This window comes from Lissotriton helveticus, chromosome 2_2, assembly GCF_964261635.1.
Source record: "Lissotriton helveticus chromosome 2_2, aLisHel1.1, whole genome shotgun sequence".
NCBI classification, from domain to species: domain Eukaryota; kingdom Metazoa; phylum Chordata; class Amphibia; order Caudata; family Salamandridae; genus Lissotriton; species Lissotriton helveticus.
Genome location: NC_136060.1, coordinates 372507552 through 372527341, shown reverse-complemented (window position 1 = coordinate 372527341; position 19790 = coordinate 372507552). Strand labels below are relative to the sequence as shown.

At 46.3% G+C, this 19790-nt stretch overlaps 1 protein-coding gene across 2 annotated transcripts in view; it reads left to right on the top strand.

The window, feature by feature from the left end:
* The window catches only part of HTT (huntingtin), a 1924961-nt gene that overhangs the window by 854759 nt on the left and 1050412 nt on the right, over positions 1–19790 (top strand). For both annotated transcript variants that reach the window (XM_078678546.1, XM_078678545.1), the window contains one exon: positions 19172–19250. In XM_078678546.1, the coding sequence (XP_078534672.1) occupies positions 19172–19250 (79 nt within the window). The remainder of the gene's footprint in view (positions 1–19171; positions 19251–19790) is intronic.

Sequence of the window (19790 nt, the reverse complement as noted above, 5' to 3'; positions counted from 1 at the left end):
TTTAATCTCTGACCTCTTGGATTGGCTTCTGCGGTTCTCACCTTGAGTCAGCGCCTAAACACCCTTGGGTATGTTTGCGCTATATACATTTTTCTTTTATTTAATTTAAAAACATTCATAAACAACAAGAAGGCCACACACATCATATCTGATAGAGACATCTAGCCCCATCTTCCTTATCTTAGAATTATCCCCAGGCACCAGACTGGATCAGTACATTTTTGTACAGCAGAACTTCCACGCATGAGTAGAGGGCGTTCAGCGACTTCGTGGCAATGTCGTACTTTGGATTTGACATTGACTGCATCCATAGAAGCCCTCCACTGATTCGCTGATGTCAGTTTTTCTCCTTTACCGAAACTACAACGTGGATCCGATCAACGGTTCCTTAAGCCATTTTTAGGCCTACCTCAGCGATTTCATCAAACGGAACAGTGTGCCTTTCATATGTCCTGGGGGTTCAAACCTTGTGGATCCTATGGACGACAAATATTGGCCACGGACCCTCACTCTATTTGCATGCGGTGAACAGTATGACTCTGAGCAGTGAGACTCATGTCAATGACTTCGACCAAAGGCGCTGAGGAAAACGTTAGATGAAGCTTCTAGCGAGGGGTGGGTCACAAAGCATGGGCCCAATGAAGAGACGCATGAGTGTTGAATTGTCAAAGGAATACCATTTCATGTACACCAGCCATATCTTCTACTCTGTACTTCTCCAACTGCGGTATGGTATTTTCTAAAACTGAAAAATAAAAGTTTAAAAAATATATATTTGTATATAAAACAATAAACTGCAAACAGTGTACACAAGTTAACTAACCAGTGTCAGTAATAATTATGCAGTACAAAAAATGCACAAGCTGCAGCTCTACTGACAAAACTTTGAACCGTTTCTGTCCTCAGCCACGGTGGTTGTGTGCTGAGGAAAGAATCATTCCTTCCTCGGCACATAACCAGGAAATCCCTCTGTTGTTTACAGCAGAGGGGTTTCCTTTTTTATTTTTCCGCCCCAGGAGCTGTGGAAAAGCTTCCCCAGCTGCCCGAGGATTTTTTCTTCTTCAATGTAACGACAATTGAGCGCATGGCGTGCTGACGTCACGACATTGAAAGTGAAACTGAAATGAGCCGATCGGCCAGATAAGTGGGGTATCATTTTTATTGAGAGACTGTTGTGAGTTCTCGGTAGGTGGACTTTTGTGGTTCCTTGCGGATCCCAAAACTTTCCATTACAGAAATTTGAGGAAAAAGGGTTTTTTTTCATTACAAAGTTTGAGGTTTGCAAGGGATTCTGGATAACAGAACCTGGTGAGTGCCACACAAGTCACCCCATCCTGGATTACCCTGGGTGACTAGTTTAAAAAAATGCACAGGTTTGCTAGGATTCCATACCTGTTGGCTGAGCAATTGCTCAAATCCACAATCTAAAAGAGACACGTTAGTATTAGATTCCTTACCTTAGAATATCCCCAGGCGTCAGACTGGATCCAGAATTTTTTTGCGTAGCAGTACCCTTGCGAGTCGGTAGGCGTGGTCTGCGGCTCCGCGTCCGTCGTCTGCATCGTGGGCGCCGTGATGATGTCGTCGGAGTACTTAGATGCCGCCTCCGTGTGCTGACGTCAGTTATTCTTTTTTCCGCGCCAGCAGCGCAGATCCGGAAAAAGTGGTACCTTAGGCACTTTTTGACTAAATCTTTTTGATCTTTTTGATCTCCTTTTTCGAGTCTTCGACTCCGAAACGGTGCCGGTAGGGATGCCTGGTTTTAAGCCCTGTGAGGATTGCGACCGGCGGATGTCGGTCACGGACCCTCACCGTCGGTGTCTCCACTGTCTCTGCGTCGACCACGACGACAAGACCTGTTCCGACTCCGGCAGTCGGCCCCGCGCCAAGAGAGGTCCCGGTCCGGACGGAGGTCGAGGGACTGGTCGCAGGAGCGGAGCCATCATAGCTCCGGGAGTCGACATCACTCCTCAGGGTCGAAGTCGTCAGGTAAGCACAAGAAGTCGAAGAGACGTCATCGCTCTTCCGACTCCCCGACGCTCGCGCGACGTGGCCGGGGGTTCAGGTGGCACCGCCCCCGCGGCTCCGTCGGAGTCGCAGGCGCCGCGTCCGGCTTCATACCCTACGGTCCCTGGGCCTAACGCGATGCCGGAGGAGATCGAGCGGTTCCTCAAGGCCATGAGGTCCCTCTCTCCTCCGACGGGCTCCGCGGCGCCTTCGGGCCCAGCGGTCCCGTCTGGGGGTCCTAGCGGGTCGGGGACTTCGGTCCCGACGCCGTCGGGTGCTTCGGCTCCGACGCCGCCGGCGCCTTCGGGCCCGGCGCCGCAGAGCCCCGCTGGATCCGGTTCCGGATCCGGGTCGTCACCGGTGGATTTGACGACCTCCCCGGCGCTGAGCCCTCAGGTGTCACCTCCGGCGCTGTCCTCGGGCGGCGCCGTCCCCGTCTCGACTCGGTTCCGGCGCCGGTGCGGCGCCGCTCGGAGAATTAATTTTCCATGAACCGGCCCCATATTTTCCTAACCCTGAGTACCAGGAGATGGGTGATGTGGAGGATTGGGAAGGGTCTGAGGACCCTCTGGCACGTGAATGCCAGTCTCAAGAGGACTGGGCAGATGAACTTGGGGAGGCCAGTGGTATAGACACTTCGCCTGACACTGGCTTTGTCTCGCCTCCTACCGTGGCTACGGAGGAGGGGGCAACCTATAGTGTGGTGTTGATGAGGGCTGCCAAGGCCTTGGGCCTTGAGCTCCCCGTCGCGGCCGTGAGGACTAACCTCCTCACCGAGGTCCTTAAGCCGCAGTCATGCTCAGCCGAGCCTCTGCTGCCGTTTAATGAGGCCTTAACCGACGTTCTTTTGGGCACTTGGTCAAAGCCCGCTACGGGTTCGCCCGTAGATAGGAACGTGGCCAGACGCCACCGCCCGGCCCCGGGCGACCCATGTTTCCTGTCCACCCACACCACCCCCGAGAGCCTGGTTATCCAGGCCTCCAATTCCCCGACCGCGTTCCCGTCGGCTCCGCCAGACAGGGAATCCAAGAGGTATGAGCAGTATGGTAAAAAGATCTTCTCATCCCTTAGTCTGGGACTGCGGTCTTCCAACACCGCATGCCTCTTGGGCCGCTACACCCACTCTCTGTGGGATACGGTTGCGGAAGTGCTGCCAGAGTGTCCGATGGAGGTACGGGCCAAACTCTGCCAAGCCCTTGTGGAGGGCCGGGTTGCAGACAAATATTCTATCCGGTGTGGGCTGGATACCACCGACTCACTAGGTAGAGCGATGGCAACGACGGTGGCGGTCAGACGCCATGCCTGGTTGAGGTCCGCCAACTTTTCAGCCGATGTCCAAAACACACTGATGGACATGCCGTTTGATGGCCGTCCCCTTTTTGGCGACAAGGCAGACCATGCGCTTGAGCGCTTTAAGGACTCCAGGGCTACGGCCAATTCCTTGGGCCTCTCGGCCCCGTGCCAGCAATCGGCTGCCTTTCATTCCTTTCGTGGCCACGGAAGGGGTGTACCCACACGTGCTGCCAGCCACGCTCCGCAGGGTAAATACCCAACGCGGTGGCGGCCGTGGAAACCGCTGTGGTGGCGGTCGGGGACAACGGCGAGGTCAGTCCACACCTTCCCCCGCAGCATCCACCTCAAAACCCTCCTAGTCTGTGCTTTCAGGCCCATGTGATGCCAGTGGGGGGCAGGGTTCGCCATCACCTCCTCCACTGGCGCACCGTCACATCGGACAGGTGGGTGCTGCAGATCGTCCGAAGGGGCTACTCCCTCCCCTTCGAGGCGACTCCTCCAGCTATGCCACCGCAGAAGCACCGTGTATCGGGGTATCATTTGCGACTTCTGCAGGAGGAAGTTACGGCCCTCTTGGCCAAGGGGGCCATTGAGCGCGTTACTGGGCCAGAAGTAGGGTGTGGTTGCTACTCCCACTACTTTCTGGTACCCAAGAAGGGCAAAGGGGGCCTACGCCCTATCTTGGACCTACGGAACGTCAACGGCTTCCTCCGGAAGGAGAAGTTCAAAATGCTGACACTGGCTCAGGTCTTAGCTGCCCTGGACCCAGGAGACTGGATGGTAGCGTTGGACTTGCAGGACGCTTATTTCCACATCCCCGTCCTGCCGGCCCACTGGCGCTACCTGCGGTTCACGGTTGGCCACGAGCACTTTCAGTACACCGTGCTCCCCTTCGGCCTTACCAGCGCCCCACGGGTGTTCACAAAGGTGATGGCGGTGGTCGCAGCTCATCTGCGCAGGTTAGGGGTTTCAGTCTTCCCCTACCTCGACGACTGGTTGTTGAAGGCGGGCTCGCCCCAGACAGTCGTCAGCCAACTCCAGACTACGGCAGATCTCCTGCACCAGCTGGGGTTCTCCATCAATGTGCCGAAGTCACACCTGTGCCCCTCTCAGAAGCTCCTCTTCATCGGAGCAGTTCTCGACTCGGCGCGGTTTCGGGTTTATCCACCTGAACAGCGGGTCCTGGATATTCAGGCTCTGATTCCCATCTTTCAGCCGTTATCCCGGGTCTCGGTCAGGTTGACGCTGCGGCTTCTGGGGCGGATGGCCTCCTGCATCCTACTGGTGCATCACGCCAGGTGGCGGATGCGGGCTCTGTAGTGGGACCTGAAGTTTCAGTGGGCCCAGAATCAGGGTAACCTGTCCGACCACGTCCTGATCTCGGAGGGCACTGCGAGACAGCTGCAGTGGTGGCTCACGGACCGCGATTGGGTCAGCGGCAGATCCCTCTCCCTTCCCCAACCGGAGCACGTAGTTGTGACGGACGCGTCCCTCCAGTGCTGGGGAGGCCACATGGGAGAGGCGGAGATCAGAGGCCTCTGGTCTCCGGCGGAGGCCCGGCTCCACATCAACCTGTTGGAGTTACGGTTGATTCGTTTAGCACTGAAGGCATTCCTCCCCTCTGTCCGGGGGGAGTGTAGTGCAGGTGTTCACGGACAACACCACCGCCATGTGGTACTGCAACAAACAGGGCGGGGTGGGGTGGTGGACCCTTTGCCAGGAGGCTGCGCCTCTGGCAATGGCTGGAACACCAGGGCGTGACCTTGGTGGCTCAACACCTGGCAGGATCTCTGAACGCCAGGGCGGACGAGCTCAGCCGTCGGTGCATGATGGATCACGAATGGCGTCTGAACTCGGACGTGGCGCAAGGCCTCTTTCAGCAATGGGGAGAGCCTTGGTTAGATCTATTCGCCACCGAAGAGAACGCGCAATGTCATCAGTTCTGCGCCCTAGAATTTCCAAGGCGGCACTCGCTCGGAGACGCTTTTCGTCGCGAGTGGAGTTGCAGTCTATTGTACGCCTTTCCGCCTATACCACTTCTGCCCAGAGTGCTGAAGAAGATCAAACACGACCGGGCCCAAGTCATCCTTGTGGCTCCGGACTGGGCATGAAGGTACTGGTATCCAGAGCTACTGAGTATGTCAGTGGATCCCCCGGTTCGTCTGCCTCTTCGGGAGGACCTTCTGTCGCAGCAGCAGAGGACGGTCCTCCACCCGAACCTGTCCAGTCTCCACCTCCATGCTTGGAGATTGAGCGGCGACAGTTGAGGCCATTTGACTTGCCTCCTGAAGTCTGTAATGTCATTCTGGCAGCCAGACGTCCCTCCACGAAGTCGGTATACGCCTGCAGGTGGAACAGATTTGTGGCATGGTGCACAGCAAAGGCTGTGGATACTTTTGCTGCCCCTCTCTGAGGTCCTTCTCTTCCTTCTTTCTCTTGCCCAGCAGGGCTCTGCTCTGGGCACTCTCAAGGGCTCCCTTTCAGCATTTCTGAGGCTGCCTGATCAACCTTCTTTGTTCAAGTCCCCCATTGTAAATAGATTTCTTAAGGGCATCACACACACGTTCCCTCCTGTTCCGTTTGTGATGCCTCAGTGGGACTTGAACCTGGTTCTTACGTTTCTGATGTGTGCTCCCTTTGAGCCACTTCACAACTGTCCTCTCCGCCTTCTTACTCTGAAGACTGCTTTCCTGGTTGCCATCACCTCTGCCAGGAGAGTGAGTGAGCTCCAGGCCCTTTCTTGTACTCCACCTTTCCTTTCTGTCCATCCGGACAAAGTGGTGTTGCGTACTAAGCCATCTTTCCTGCCCAAGGTTGTCACGGCCTTCCACATCGGGCAGTCTATCACCTTGCCAACCTTCTTCCCGCCACCGCATCCCTCTAAAGAGGAAGAGCGATCCACCGTCTGGACCCAAAACGTGCGCTCTCATTCTACTTGGATCGCACATGCCAGTTCCGGGTGGATGACCAACTCTTTGTTGGTTACGTGGGCGCTAAGAAGGGGAAAGCGGTGCACAAGAGGACCATCTCCCGGTGGATCATCTTGTGTATCCAGGCATGTTACTCCTTGGCTAAAAAGGAGCCCCCTGTTGGATTGTGGGCTCATTCCACCCGAGCCATGGCGACTACAACTGCCCTGGGCCGGGGAGTGCCCTTACAAGAATCTGTCAGGCAGCTATGTGGACATCGCTGCACACGTTTGCAAGGCACTACTGCCTGGACAGCCAAGTCCGGAGGGATGGCTTCTTTGGCCGTTCTGTCCTCCAGGACTTTCTGGTGTCATTATTGGTTCGCAGACCTACCACCGGGGTTGGTATTGTTGGGGTATCTATTCTAAGGTAAGGAATCTAATACTAACGTGTCTCTTTCAGATGCACAAGTTACTACTTGTGTAACGATATATCTGTAAGAGACATTAGTTAGTATTAGATTCCTTACCGACCCACCCATCCTCCCCGTTCTGCGGACCGATATCTAGGGTTAGGGTTACCCCCTTTCAGGGCCCTAGTTTCAATGGCACCAGTGTTGGTTTTTAACATGGCTCAGCGCTTCTGGCGCGGAAAAGCTGTATCTAACAACTGACATCAGCACGCGGAGGTGGCGTCTAAGTACTCCGACGACATCATCACGGCGCCGACGACGGACGCGGAGCAGCAGACGACGCCTACCGACGCGCAAGGGTACTGCTACTCAAAAAATTTGCGGATCCAGTCTGACGCCTGGGGATATTCTAAGGTAAGGAATCTAATACTAACTAAAGTCTCTTACAGATATATCGTTACACAAGTAGTAACTTGTGCTTTAGGTATATTGCAAAAAAGAGGGTCAATTTTCAGTGGAAAAATGTGATGTGACCACTTTGTGTTTTGGGGCATGTCCTCTCGCCGGCACTTAGCCTGCCAACACCAGTGAGGTACCATTTTTATTGAGAGACTTGGGGAAATGCTAGGTGGAAGGAAGTTTGTTGCTCCCCTCAGATTCCTGAGATTTCCATCACAGAAATGGAGGGAAAATGTGTTTTTATCGACAAATGTTGAGGTTTGCAAGGGATTCTGGATAACAGAACCTGGTGAGAGCCATTAAAGTCACCCCCTCTTAGATTTCCCTTGGTGTCTAATTTTCACAAATGTACAGGTTTGCTATGTTTCCCTGGGCGTTGGGTGAACTGGGGCCCAAAATTCACAGATAGGCACATTGCAAAAAAAAAAAAGGGTTGGATAACAGTGGAAATATTTGATGTGTCCACGTTGCATTTTGGGCAGTTTCCTGTTGCAGGTACTAAAGGTACCAACACAAGTGAGGTACTATTTTTATCTGTAGACTTTGGGGAAATACAGAATAGTAGAACAAGTCTTATTATCAATTGTCTTTCTATGTATTTCTGTTTTCCAAAATGTAAGACAGTGCGTAAAAAAAGTCATTTTGAAAAATGCCCTTTAATTCACATGCTAATATGGGTACCCACAAATTCATAGATGTGCAAATTACCACTGCTTCTAAACTCCATTTCTTGTTCCCTTTTTGGCAATACAAAGGTTTTCTTGATACCTATTTCCACTATTTATATTTTACCAAATTAATTGATGTATACCCGGTACACAATGAAAACCCATTGCAAGGTTCAGCTCTGTTATTGGCCCTGGGTACCTCGGATTCTTGATGAACCTACAAGCCCTATATAGCCCCACAGCCAGAAGGGTCCAGCGGACGTAATGATATATTGCTTTCAAAAATCTGCTACAGGTAGAATGAATTTACAGGTTAAAACTTTGGCACAAATCGCTGTTTTTTCAATTCAATTTAAAAAAAAAAATTAAACTGTTACTTTCTATAGGAAAACCTTGAAAGATCTACACAAATAACCCATTGCTGAATTCTGATTTTTGTCTACTTTCTAGAAATGTATAGCCTCCCGGGATCTATTATTATCCCCAAAAATAGGCTATGGCCTGGTAAAATGCCAAAACTGTGTAAAAGAATTTGGTTTTCATAGAAGAGTCTGCCTGTTTCTTAAAGCAGGAAAGACGGTGATATTAGCACCGCAAAATCTTCGTTGATACTATTTACAGGGAAAGAAACAGACACTTTCTTCTGCAGTCCTCCCCCCACATCTCCCCAAATAAAAAACCTTACCTGTATTTTGCCATATTTCTCACCCCTTCCAGGGAAATTGACAAACCCTGGGTACCTTTAGAATTCTCAGGATGTTGGAAAAGAAGGAAGCAAATTTGGCCTGGATACCTTATGCGGACAAAAGGTTACGGGGCGAACTACCCTAAATAGCCCCAAAAAAAGGCTTGGCACGGGGGTTGGGTCGGAAGGCCTAGCCAGGGAAGGGTTTAAAACTTTACTTGTGTTTCAAAATACGTTTCCAGGCCTCCCTCTTTACATACCTTGTATATATTGTGCACAATTCTATTCACTGTCACTGAAACCTATTTAACAAAATAAATGCTCCTACTTCAGTTGCATACCAAAACAAACTTCCTCAGAAAATCAGATTTCATTATTACAGGTTGATTTCACAAACTATTAACTACAACACTCGTAACTAAACTTAGTAAATACATTCAGAACACTTACAACAACAAACAAGCATTTACAATGCAACGGTTTCGCCTTTGCCAAAGTTAGAGCTATTGGCATTGTATCCCGAGCTACTATAAGTGATGTGATAGTCCATCAAAGACTGTCAGCAATGGGTGGTTAGCTTACTGGAGGATTGGCTTTGACATATACTCTGGTGATATGCAGCTCGTGCTTTCTTTGACCTGGAGATTACCAGGCTGGTGTTAAGCATCTGACTAAGCTATTTGAGTACATTTCTAATTGAATTAAGGAGAGTTAGCTGGCGTTTAACACCAACAAATCCCAGCTGTAACCAGTGCTTTCAAGGTCCGAACCAAAGGAACTGCTGGTTACCCATAAAGTGATGCCGATAAGGATTGCGCAAACTGTGGTCTTCAAAAAAGACCATGTCAGCTATCTTACAAAATGTTATGGCTTTTATCTTCTCGTATCCTAACTTTAACTATATCCGTCTGAAAGCATCTGCGAAGCTCTGACTTGGACTGTATTACTGCTGCTCTTGTTATTTTGACCTATTAAGAAAGTCTTCAGAAGACTCCCAAACTTTCCACACTGCTGCAAGACTGGTAATGGATGCAGGTGGGTGGGAGCTTATCAGCCCTATATTAAGCAGTTTACATTGGCTCACAATTGCTGTTTTTTTTTACTACAAGCTGCATCAATGAAGTGCAAGGAGCTCGTCAGAAATCGGAATGGAGTGGTTCGCTTACATCCTGCATCAGTTCATGCCATGCAGAGGGCCGCATTGATGACAGCACACATTAGCACCCTGTGCAACGCGAATGTAACAAGACCCGTTATTCTGTGTAGCCCAGACCAAAAAATACCGACATGCCGAAAAACATTGACAAAGCCAATGAATTTCGCATAGGCGACACCTACTGGCTTTACCAATGCATGTTAAATATAGCGCAAACTCAACCTAGCGCTTTACATGAGCAACTGTTATGTTAAACAAGGTCACGTGCATTATTTATAGGCGAGGAGAGGCTTAAATTGTGGACATCGAGCCAACCGGCGGCTCTGATCTTAAGGCCACACGTCCTGGATAGAGGGAGGCAGGCAGAATGTACACGAAAGCTCGGCTCGTTATGGAGCCAGAGACAAGCTCGATGTTTCATGGGTTCGCGCAGCTCTAATCAATATGTTAGAGGAGACACTTGCATGTTGATCTCCTCGAAATCGTTTTTCCAGTCAGATACTGTAACGAAATATTGAAAAAGGTTACCACAATTTATTATTTATTTAATGCGTTTTTATATAGCGCAGACTTTACCCGAAATCTCAAATATATTAGATTGTTGGGGGTTGAAGTCACGGTGCACCACCGGCGAGCTAACACCTAAACACGATTTGACCCAGAGCAGGGAGACCATATCAAGGGAGTCACCTACTAATCCATATTTAAACCCAACAAAATCCTGCTCTTCAGCGGCATACAAATAAAAAACATAATTAGAATTGTACACAGTGGTATGCGGGGAAGCAATAGAAACCTGCAAACGGTAATTCTGTACGGTTACAGAAACGAGGTTGCGCACGCAGAGGCAAGCTCTCAATATAACTCACACGCCGGGCCAGCAGCCAATCACAGCGCGGCCCGGGACAAAAGGTTACCACAATTTATTATTTATTTAATAACAGCGCGGCCCGGGACAAAAGGTTACCACAATTTATTATGTATTTAATGCGTTTTTATATAGCGCGGACTTTACCCGAAATCTCAAATATATTAGATTGTTGGGGGTTGAAGTCACGGTGCACCTCCGGCGAGCTAACACCTAACCACGATTTGACCCAGAGCAGGGAGACCATATCAAGGGAGTCACCTACTAATCCATATTTAAACACAACAAAATCCTGCTCTTCAGCGGCATACAAATTAAAAACGTAATTAGAATTGTACACAGTGGTATGCGGGGAAGCAATAGAAACCTGCAAACTGTAATTCTGTACGGTTACAGAAACGAGGTTGAGCACGCAGAGGCAAGCTCAAGTCAGGTCCCGGGCCGGCCAGCCAATCACAGCGCGGCCCGGGAATGACGACATGGGGGTGTCCCGGGCCGGCAGCCAATGGCAGCGCGGCCCAGGACAAAGGGGCGGGACTTAAAAAAAGACAGAGAAACGCCCCCGAATCGCGTTTTCACGAGAAAGCGTGATTGACAGCCTCTGTCTCCCAATGGCTAGCCTCCATTTATGGAGCTAGCCAATGGGAGACAGAGGCGGAACCAAAGTCCATATCTAGGATCATGAGGTTTCGCCGTGGGTGGAGCAACTGCTACGCAGTTGCAACGCCCAGGGCGAAACCTAAAAATCATGTGCCCATGTCAGTATAAAACATTTCTTGTGGATACTTCTAACTACCTATTCCTCTCCTTTTGAATATCCCCAGGTAATACCTGATCCAGAGAACTTTAGCAGAAGTGCTCCTGCCCGCCGACAGATGGCATTATGCTGCTCCACATTGGCTTCGTACCGGCCATGGCAGAGCTGCATATAAGCGCTGCCCCTGCGCTTTAAAGTCAGTTCATTACCAGCCTTATGATGCAGATCCGCAGCATTGCTCCCAACTTGTTGCTGTTCTTAGGACAGCTCCGAAATTGTCAGACAGTATGCTAGTAAATCATGTCCTACATCTCCCTGCAAAAACTTTGGGCTTCAAACTGTGCAAGACTGCAAGAGGCCTATGTCATTCACGGACCTATACTATTTATGCCTGGCCTCCGGTCATGACTCTAAGTTGTGCAACATGTGCACCCCTAATCATCCAAGGCCGATTCAGGGGTTCGAGAGGTAAAGCTTTGCATTGACTAACAGAAGAAGTCACAATTGAAGCTCAGGTCTCTTTCCCACTCAAATGATCTGACCCAGCCTCCTTCCCTGTCGCAAGGCCTTTCCCTGCTACTCTAGCTCCAAAGAGAAGGTGTAAGGGCTTCAAGATAAACATTGCGCTCCGTCGAAGCCCCTGATTTCAAAGCAGATTCTACAGCTAGTCCTGATGCTCTCCTATTTCCCCCAGATTTTTCTAGCGCAGATAGTGACCTTCAAAGAGGCCATGGTGCATATCTTTAGGGCGATTCCAACTCCCTTTGGTGTGGAGCATTAGGAGACCTCCAGTCACTTTTATCACCGGATGGTCCTTTCCTCATATCGTCTGTGCCTTAGGAACCTGTAACCAGGCCCATACAGACTCTGGTACAGACTTCCACACCAGCCTCATTATCCATGCCAGTTACCCAAGTGTCAACACCCATGTTGGACCATGAACTGATGCCAGCCCTCGCATGCTCCAAGATTACAAAAGGGCAACCCGTTATTCTGCAGCCTGAATCTAGCCTGATGCCTCTGCTGCGATGCAGCATTTAGGCTCGGATGCTGACTTTGAATAAGAAACACACAGGATTCCCAAGGATACTGACCATGAGAAGGAGTGTCAAGGTTTACTACGCCTTCACTTTGCCATACTTGGATTTACAAAATACTAGCAGTCTAATCACCCCCATGAAACAGCGCTTGACTCGCCACATACACCACAAACAAAATAAACTGCATTGTTTGCAGCTGTGGGCTTTAGGGCAGATGGGGTGCTAAATCTGCAGTTGCCCTTTCATTAAAACAAACACAAAAAGGTTATAACAAAAATCCTCTGGCCAGTGCCAATGTCATCTGAGGCTTGCTACCATTTAATGATGCCTTCACTGACACCTTGATGACTACTTGGTCCAAGCCTTGTTCTTGCCATCTTGTCAGCTTACCTATTGCTCTTCATCACAGGCATGCGCCCAGTGATTTGGACTGCCTAACTAGCATTCTACACCGAGTCTAATTGTGCAGGCCTCTGCTCATAACTTCCGTCTTAGGGCCCGATGTAGGTAGCCCAATACCGGTCGGTAACGGCCGAAATGACCGAATTTCGGCCGTTTCCGACCGTTATTGGGCATTTGAGATGTAGGGGCCAAATTTAAGGATTCAGTAATTTACCGAATCGGTAATTTAAGGAATCGGTAAATTACCGATTTCTTAAAATACCGATTCGGTAAATTACCGAATCCTTAATGTAGGGAGCACTCAAGTGAGTGCATTTCTGAGTAAAGGATTCGGTATTTACCACCAACTAAAAGTTGGTGGTAAATATCGAAAACCTTTGAAAAAGCAAACTTGTGCTTTTACAAAAGTGCCATGTGGCAGACATACATGCCCTAAGGGCATGTATGTCTGCCATATGTGCACCCATGCACTATTCAGGGATGCAACAGGGTGTCAATGTGACACCCTGCCACCCTTGTAAGTCTTCCCCTGGTAATTCTCATTCATTCCTATGGGCCTCCAATTACCGAATTTTACCGATTCTGTAAAATTTACCGAATCAATACCTACATACCATTTACCGATTCTGAAATACCGAATCGGTAAAATTCGGTATTTTGGAATTGCTTAATGTAATCCTCCCAACTTCCGCAGATTGAGAATACAAAAGGATTGATGCTTGTGGTAAGAGGATGTTTTCATACACAAACCTGTCCCTTGGGTTCATGAATGCAAGTTGCTTATTGGTTAGGTACGCACATACTCTGTGACGCCAGTCCCTGAGGCCTCAGAGCTTTTCTGGTGCAGGTAATAAATAATGGTCAAGATGCAGTAATTCGTGCAGGACTGGACCCTGACTGCCTTGGCAAAGGTGGCTGGCACCAGTGTTGTGCTTATGAGGCACACATGGATGGGCTTTCTGGTGATACACAGGCATCTGTAATGAATATGCCCTTCTATGTATCCAGGCTCTTTGTGAAAAAAAGCGGACTTGCCGCTTGAGAGACTTGAAGAAACCCGAGCCACAGCTCTTTGGGGCTTTAGACAATTTCTCATTAATTTAGGAGATTTGGAGGCGATTCCAGGCGTCTGGCCTATATACCTCGTCTGCCTTCCTAACTAGTGGTGCATCAGGCTCCCCTGCCCTTCAGGGCCACCCATGTGGCACCGGCAGACACTGCACAGGGTAACAGGGTTCGGGTCCTCCATTTCCTCCACCCCTGCTGCAGTAGCCACCTAGCTTTTTTAGTTTATCCTTCACAATTCATATCAGGCCTTTGATGGAAAGGATACAGCATTGACCCTCCTCAGCTGGAGATTCATCATGTCAGACAGATTGATCCTACCAGTCCTCCAAAGGGGCTACTCTTTACCCTCTATTATGTCCTCTCCACCCTGTCTTCCTTCCATACCAGATGACAAAGCAGACTCGGAGAGTACTGCCGCAAAAGGCAAACCTAGTGTGCTATTGAAGGTGTACTGGACTAAGAGAAAGGTGAATATGTTATTCGTTCTACTTTCTCCTACCAAAGGTGGATGGGTGTCCTCAGGCTTATCCTGGACACTTACCTGTTGAGTTTCTTTCTGTGTAAGGACAAATTCAAAATGATCACCCGGCTCAAATTCGGTCCTCCATAGACCCAGGAAACTCGATGGTGTCCCTGGACTTGCAGGATACATACTTCCATGTACCCGTCCTCCATTATCACAAGCGCTACCTGGGCCAGGTACACATTTAATTAACTATTCTCTCTTTCGGCCTTGCCTCAGTCTCTCGAGTATTCACAGAAATGATGCCTATGCTCGCGGCCAATCTTAGGAGGTAAGGAGTACATGTTTTCCTGTGCCTCAATGACTGACATGTTTTTCCTGTGAACAACTAAACATTAAAACTTCTTGTCCCTGTATGCCAATTCATATGTCACAGGCAGCAGGCCATTGTATTTGCAGCAGGCCAGAGTATTTCCTCACCCCTGATAGTGGCCTCTAGCTTTTGTGGAGAGCTAAACACAATATCCTCATTGACTAATGTTGAATAGTTTCAAAGCAGCTGAATATGTCAATAAACGTCCTTCATAAACAAAAACTCCATCTCCTGATTTTGACAACAAGACTTATAATGCTATCCTATCCTAGGCAGAGATTGCACAAGTCGGGAAATCAGTCTAGGCGTGGGTTACCAAATTTACAACTTAATCAATTGCAGATCAGTATTGACATGAACAAATATTGCAAACACAAAGTTAAAAATTTCATTCATTTATTAAATTTTTTTGTTAAAAACACTAATACATTATATCATATGTATTCTGCAGACAATTCTATGCATATTACTATAAAATGTTTTTCAACTCTATTAAAAACCAATTCCTAAATACTGCTACTAAGCGTTGTTGCATAAATCTCAATATACATCAAATTTCTCAAACATACAGAGCTAACTATCTCATTCCATCACTGTACAACTTGTTTATTACACATAGAGAACAAACTGTCGACGCGGCGTTTCAGTGCCTCACACAATCTTGCACCTTCTTCAGGACTTGTTCATTAACATGGTATCCACAAAAAACATGTCACAATATATTACAATTAGGTCCAATATTAGATCTGACAATTGCACATTGATTCATTTACATTCTACCTCTAATGCCCTACTATTTGGTAACCCCGCCTCAATGTGATCTGTATCTCGTCTTTGAGTCTCATGTTTTACTAAGATTCCCCATTTCTTAGTCTTCATGAAAAACAAGACTACCTGGCATATATATATATACCATTAATGCCAAGATAACGTGTCCTCAAATTACTTCATGGGACATAGTTGTTAACAAATTTAGTTGTGGGTACTTTAATCTTTGTCCTATCTTAATCATCAAAGTACCAACCCTAGAACACTATATATTCTTACCCAGGTATATATTTCCTTCCTGGCACTCCCTTGTCACTTTTCGGAGTGGGTTGTCTTCAGCTATTATGCTATGAAACAGTGTTGATGATGTGTCATCTTGTTTATTCTAGGAGAAAAACACAAGTGGGTCTTGTTTTTAATACCCTAGGTCTTTGACATGTTTCCTCAGTCATTTATCTGTGGTGTGCTACTGTTATTACCTTTAAAGTAGCTATGTTTAATACACATCCAGGTTGATTAAAAAAGAGAGGGACCAACTTCAATCCTGTTGAGACATAAAAATCTATTTTTAATTTAAGAATTTTTATTTATATGGTTTCCCTCCACTCAATGTCAGTTCTTTCTTACCACATCTTTTAACTCGGGGCCTTGCCGGTCCTATCTCTTGATAACTTGTGATGATAGGATGACGCCTCTGGGAGCTTACTGTTCACTGCTCTTCTCACACAATTAAATCTACAAATTAATTTGCAGTTTAAGATACTATAAATTTTAATTTTAAGGTTTTTTTCTTTTTATGAGTCAATTTACTCTGTCTAGGTGATCTTACCTTTGGTTAGTGCAAGAACCTGCTTTTAAACTTGAATTCCACCTTCTTATTTATGTTAAATATGGAAACAAGGGCCACTATATTGCAGTTTTTGTGGATTGCCTGCCAACTGTGGAAAGACATAAAACAATGTCTAAAATGCTGTTAGTGCAGTGTCCTATGCCTAACACCACCCTTTCTCCAATTAATCTAACTACCCCAACCTTACTTGTTTAAAGTAGCTGAACTGCACGGCGTCTTCCTGCTCCACGTGTCTTCTGAGAGTGATTTCTTCTCTCAGTACGCCAGTTTAAATATACTCCCTAATTGGATAATTACTTTCATCTGGTCGCTTAGTGTGGGCCGCCCACTGTATGCCGGGTGTTTGTGATCCCTAGCACGGCCGCCATCTTGTAGTGTGTTTAATTTTCAATTAGAATACCGCTCGATCACTTTTTATATTTAAATCCTCCTGTATCGCACTGTTATTATGTGCGTGTCTGTAGGCATTCTAATTATTATTATTAATGTTGAGCTGTTAATTCATTAATGGGGTATAAGAGCACCCGTTGTCGATTACTCAAGTAGTCCCTATTTTACGTGTTAAAATACGGGCGACTTTTTTCTTATTATACGAAACTCTTTCTTTGCAAATTTAACTCTTTCTGCATCATTGAGTTAGTCCTCAATACATCCAGTGTATACCGGTAGTGTATGCAGGTCGGCATTTTTCAAGTTCTAAAACGGCCGCCATCTTTGACTGGTTAATTACAGTTGTATTTTCTTCAGTATGTATCTAGATGTATACAACTATCTCATTGCATACACTGTAGATTATCTTAAAAGGACCAATATTTCCCTATTAATGCCTGGCCTCTCATAGACAATCTGCAGGGTTCAATTTTGAACTTTCTTATTACACCGCTTTTTCTCATTTTTTATTTTTATATACGAGGTATTTTGACATACATCGGTTTGCTCTCTCAAATTTTAGATCTGGTTTTGTTCGCGGCCCGTGTTCTGCCATGCAGTAAGTCCCCTTATTAAGACCATCTCATGGTGTGTTCTGGAGGTTATAAGTCTAAACAAGAGGGGAGGAGATTTAACCAAAAAACAGAAAAGGAGAGAACAATATTATATGTCGAGGTTCAGTACATATAAAACAGGTCTTAATAACAAAGAGGAATGGTAGAGAATGTTATACGTCAACATTAACAGGTAATAAGCACAGAGTGACTGTAATATTAGATCAAGAGTATATGCAAAGTGTGTGAAAATTCCTCCCTCTGTTTCGTTTAACATGGTTACCCTGATATTTCGTTTAAAATTGTTACCCTGATACTGTAGGAATAAGGGGACTTATTGCATGGCAGAACATGGGCCGCGAACAAAACCAGATCTAAAATTTGAGAGAGCAAACCGATGTATGTCAAAATACCTCGTATATAAAAATAAAAAATGAGAAAAAGCGGTGTAATAAGAAAGTTCAAAATTGAACCCTGCAAATGGGGAATCTTAGTAAAACATGACACTCAAAGACGAGATACAGATGATTGAGGCGGGGTTACCAAATAGTAGGGAATTAGAGGTAGAATGTAAATGAATCGATGTGCAATTGTCAGATCTAATATTGGACCTAATTGGAATATATTGTGACATGTTTTTTGTAGATAACATGTTAATGAACAAGTCCTGAAGAAGGTGCAAGATTGTGTGAGGCACCGAAACGCCGCGTCGGCAGTTTGTTCTCTATGTGTAATAAACAAGTTGTACAGTGATGGAATGAGATAGTTAGCTCTGTATGTTTGAGAAATTTGATGTATATTGAGATTTATGCAACAACGCTTAGTAGCAGTATTTAGGAATTGGTTTTTAATAGAGTTGAAAAACATTTTATAGTAATATACATAGAATTGTCTGCAGAATACATATGATATAATGTATTCGTGTTTTTAACAAAAAAAAAATTTAATAAATGAATGAAATTTTTAACTTTGTGTTTGCAATATTTGTTCATGTCAATACTGATCTGCAATTGATTAAGTTGTAAATTTGGTAACCCACGCCTAGACTGATTTCCCGCTTTGTGCAATCTCTGCCTAGGATTGGATAGCATTACAAGTCTTGTTGTCAAAATCAGGAGAAGGAGTTTTGGTTTGATTGTTTACCCAATCCTTTTCCTGACAAAAGGGTAGTTCCCTCCTCATTTATTGGTATGTCAATAAACGAACACTAATGTTTTTCCTATGCGACTGTTCCTCCTGGTTGTTACGCTTAAAAACACGTAGGTATTCTTAGCCTAAATATGGGAAATTATTCAAGCATGTGAATTTACGAAAGATACCAACATTGCAGAGCTACAGTTTAAGGGAAATTACTGATTTCTTTTATTATTCTTATATTATTATTGGGGGGGGGGGGTCAACGGGTCTCCTCACAGTAGTCCATGAGCTTTCCTTGAAATCTGTATCCAAGTCTCTATTGCTGCCAGAAGGAGTTCTATTTCACCTGCCCTTTGCCCCCACCTGGCCTTACAGGGAGGCTGTAGCTAATATTTCTCATAGAGTTCCTCTCCAAGGATGATTTATCAAGTGTCCTCCTTCCTTTGAAGCTGTTTCTAAACACTCCGTTTCCCATGCCTCTATTATTGTATTCATTCCCTGGAGTCCCGTAATCATCCAGTAGGTGCCATGGCCTTCTCCTCTATGAATGGTTCCACATGAAATCTCTATTTATTTTTCATGGCTTTAGCTTTCTGTCCACAGAAATGGCTTCCAGATGACTTAGTAACTTGCAACATGCTTATGCTTGTATTCCTAAATACTCCGAGAACTTTTCAGCTTCCCACTCCACCCTGCTTCTCTGCAGTTGAAAGCATCTTTTCGGGTGAGATATGATGCGGTTAAGATGCTATTTGCCCCTCCGCCCCCCATGTAGCCCGCATCATCTAATTTCTTATTAATTTTGTAAGTATTTTATGACCTTGTTTGTATTCTTTAAACATATTTTATTACAGCTATCTTTGTTTTTTCCAGGTGGTTTGATGTATTGCAGAAAGTTTCTTCTCAACTGAAAACCAGTATTACAAGTGCAACAAAAAATCGTGCAGATAAGGTATTTAAAGAGACTGTCAATTTCAGAGAATTAGTCATTTAGAGCCAGATGTTCAACCCTTACATTTGCGAATCGCAAAATACAATTTACAACAGTGTCTCAGACACTGTTAGCGATTCCTAATGGGGTTGCAAATTGCCTGCCATATTAATATTCATGAGGCAGGTACTATTTGCAACGTCTTTAGGAATGGATAACCCTCACAGGGATGGTGGCCTGCTGGGGTCAGCAGACCACCATGTCTGTGACTGCTTTTTTAGAGAGTCGCAAACCCTATTTTGAGAATTGGTAATAGCTTACCGACTCGCAAAATAGGGTTTGTACATCGGGAAGACCAATTTTGCAGTCGTAAACGGGGTGATTTCCCGTTTTACATCTGGCCCATAATTTGTTGTAAAAAAAGTATTCTAAACTTTATCTTGGTTGATACAGTATATCTTATAGTTATGTCGAACTGCATAGCTTTCATCTGTTTCCCTGCATTTTAGACTATTCTTCATTATCCCTGGTTACGAGAAAACTCCACAATGATCGATTGTC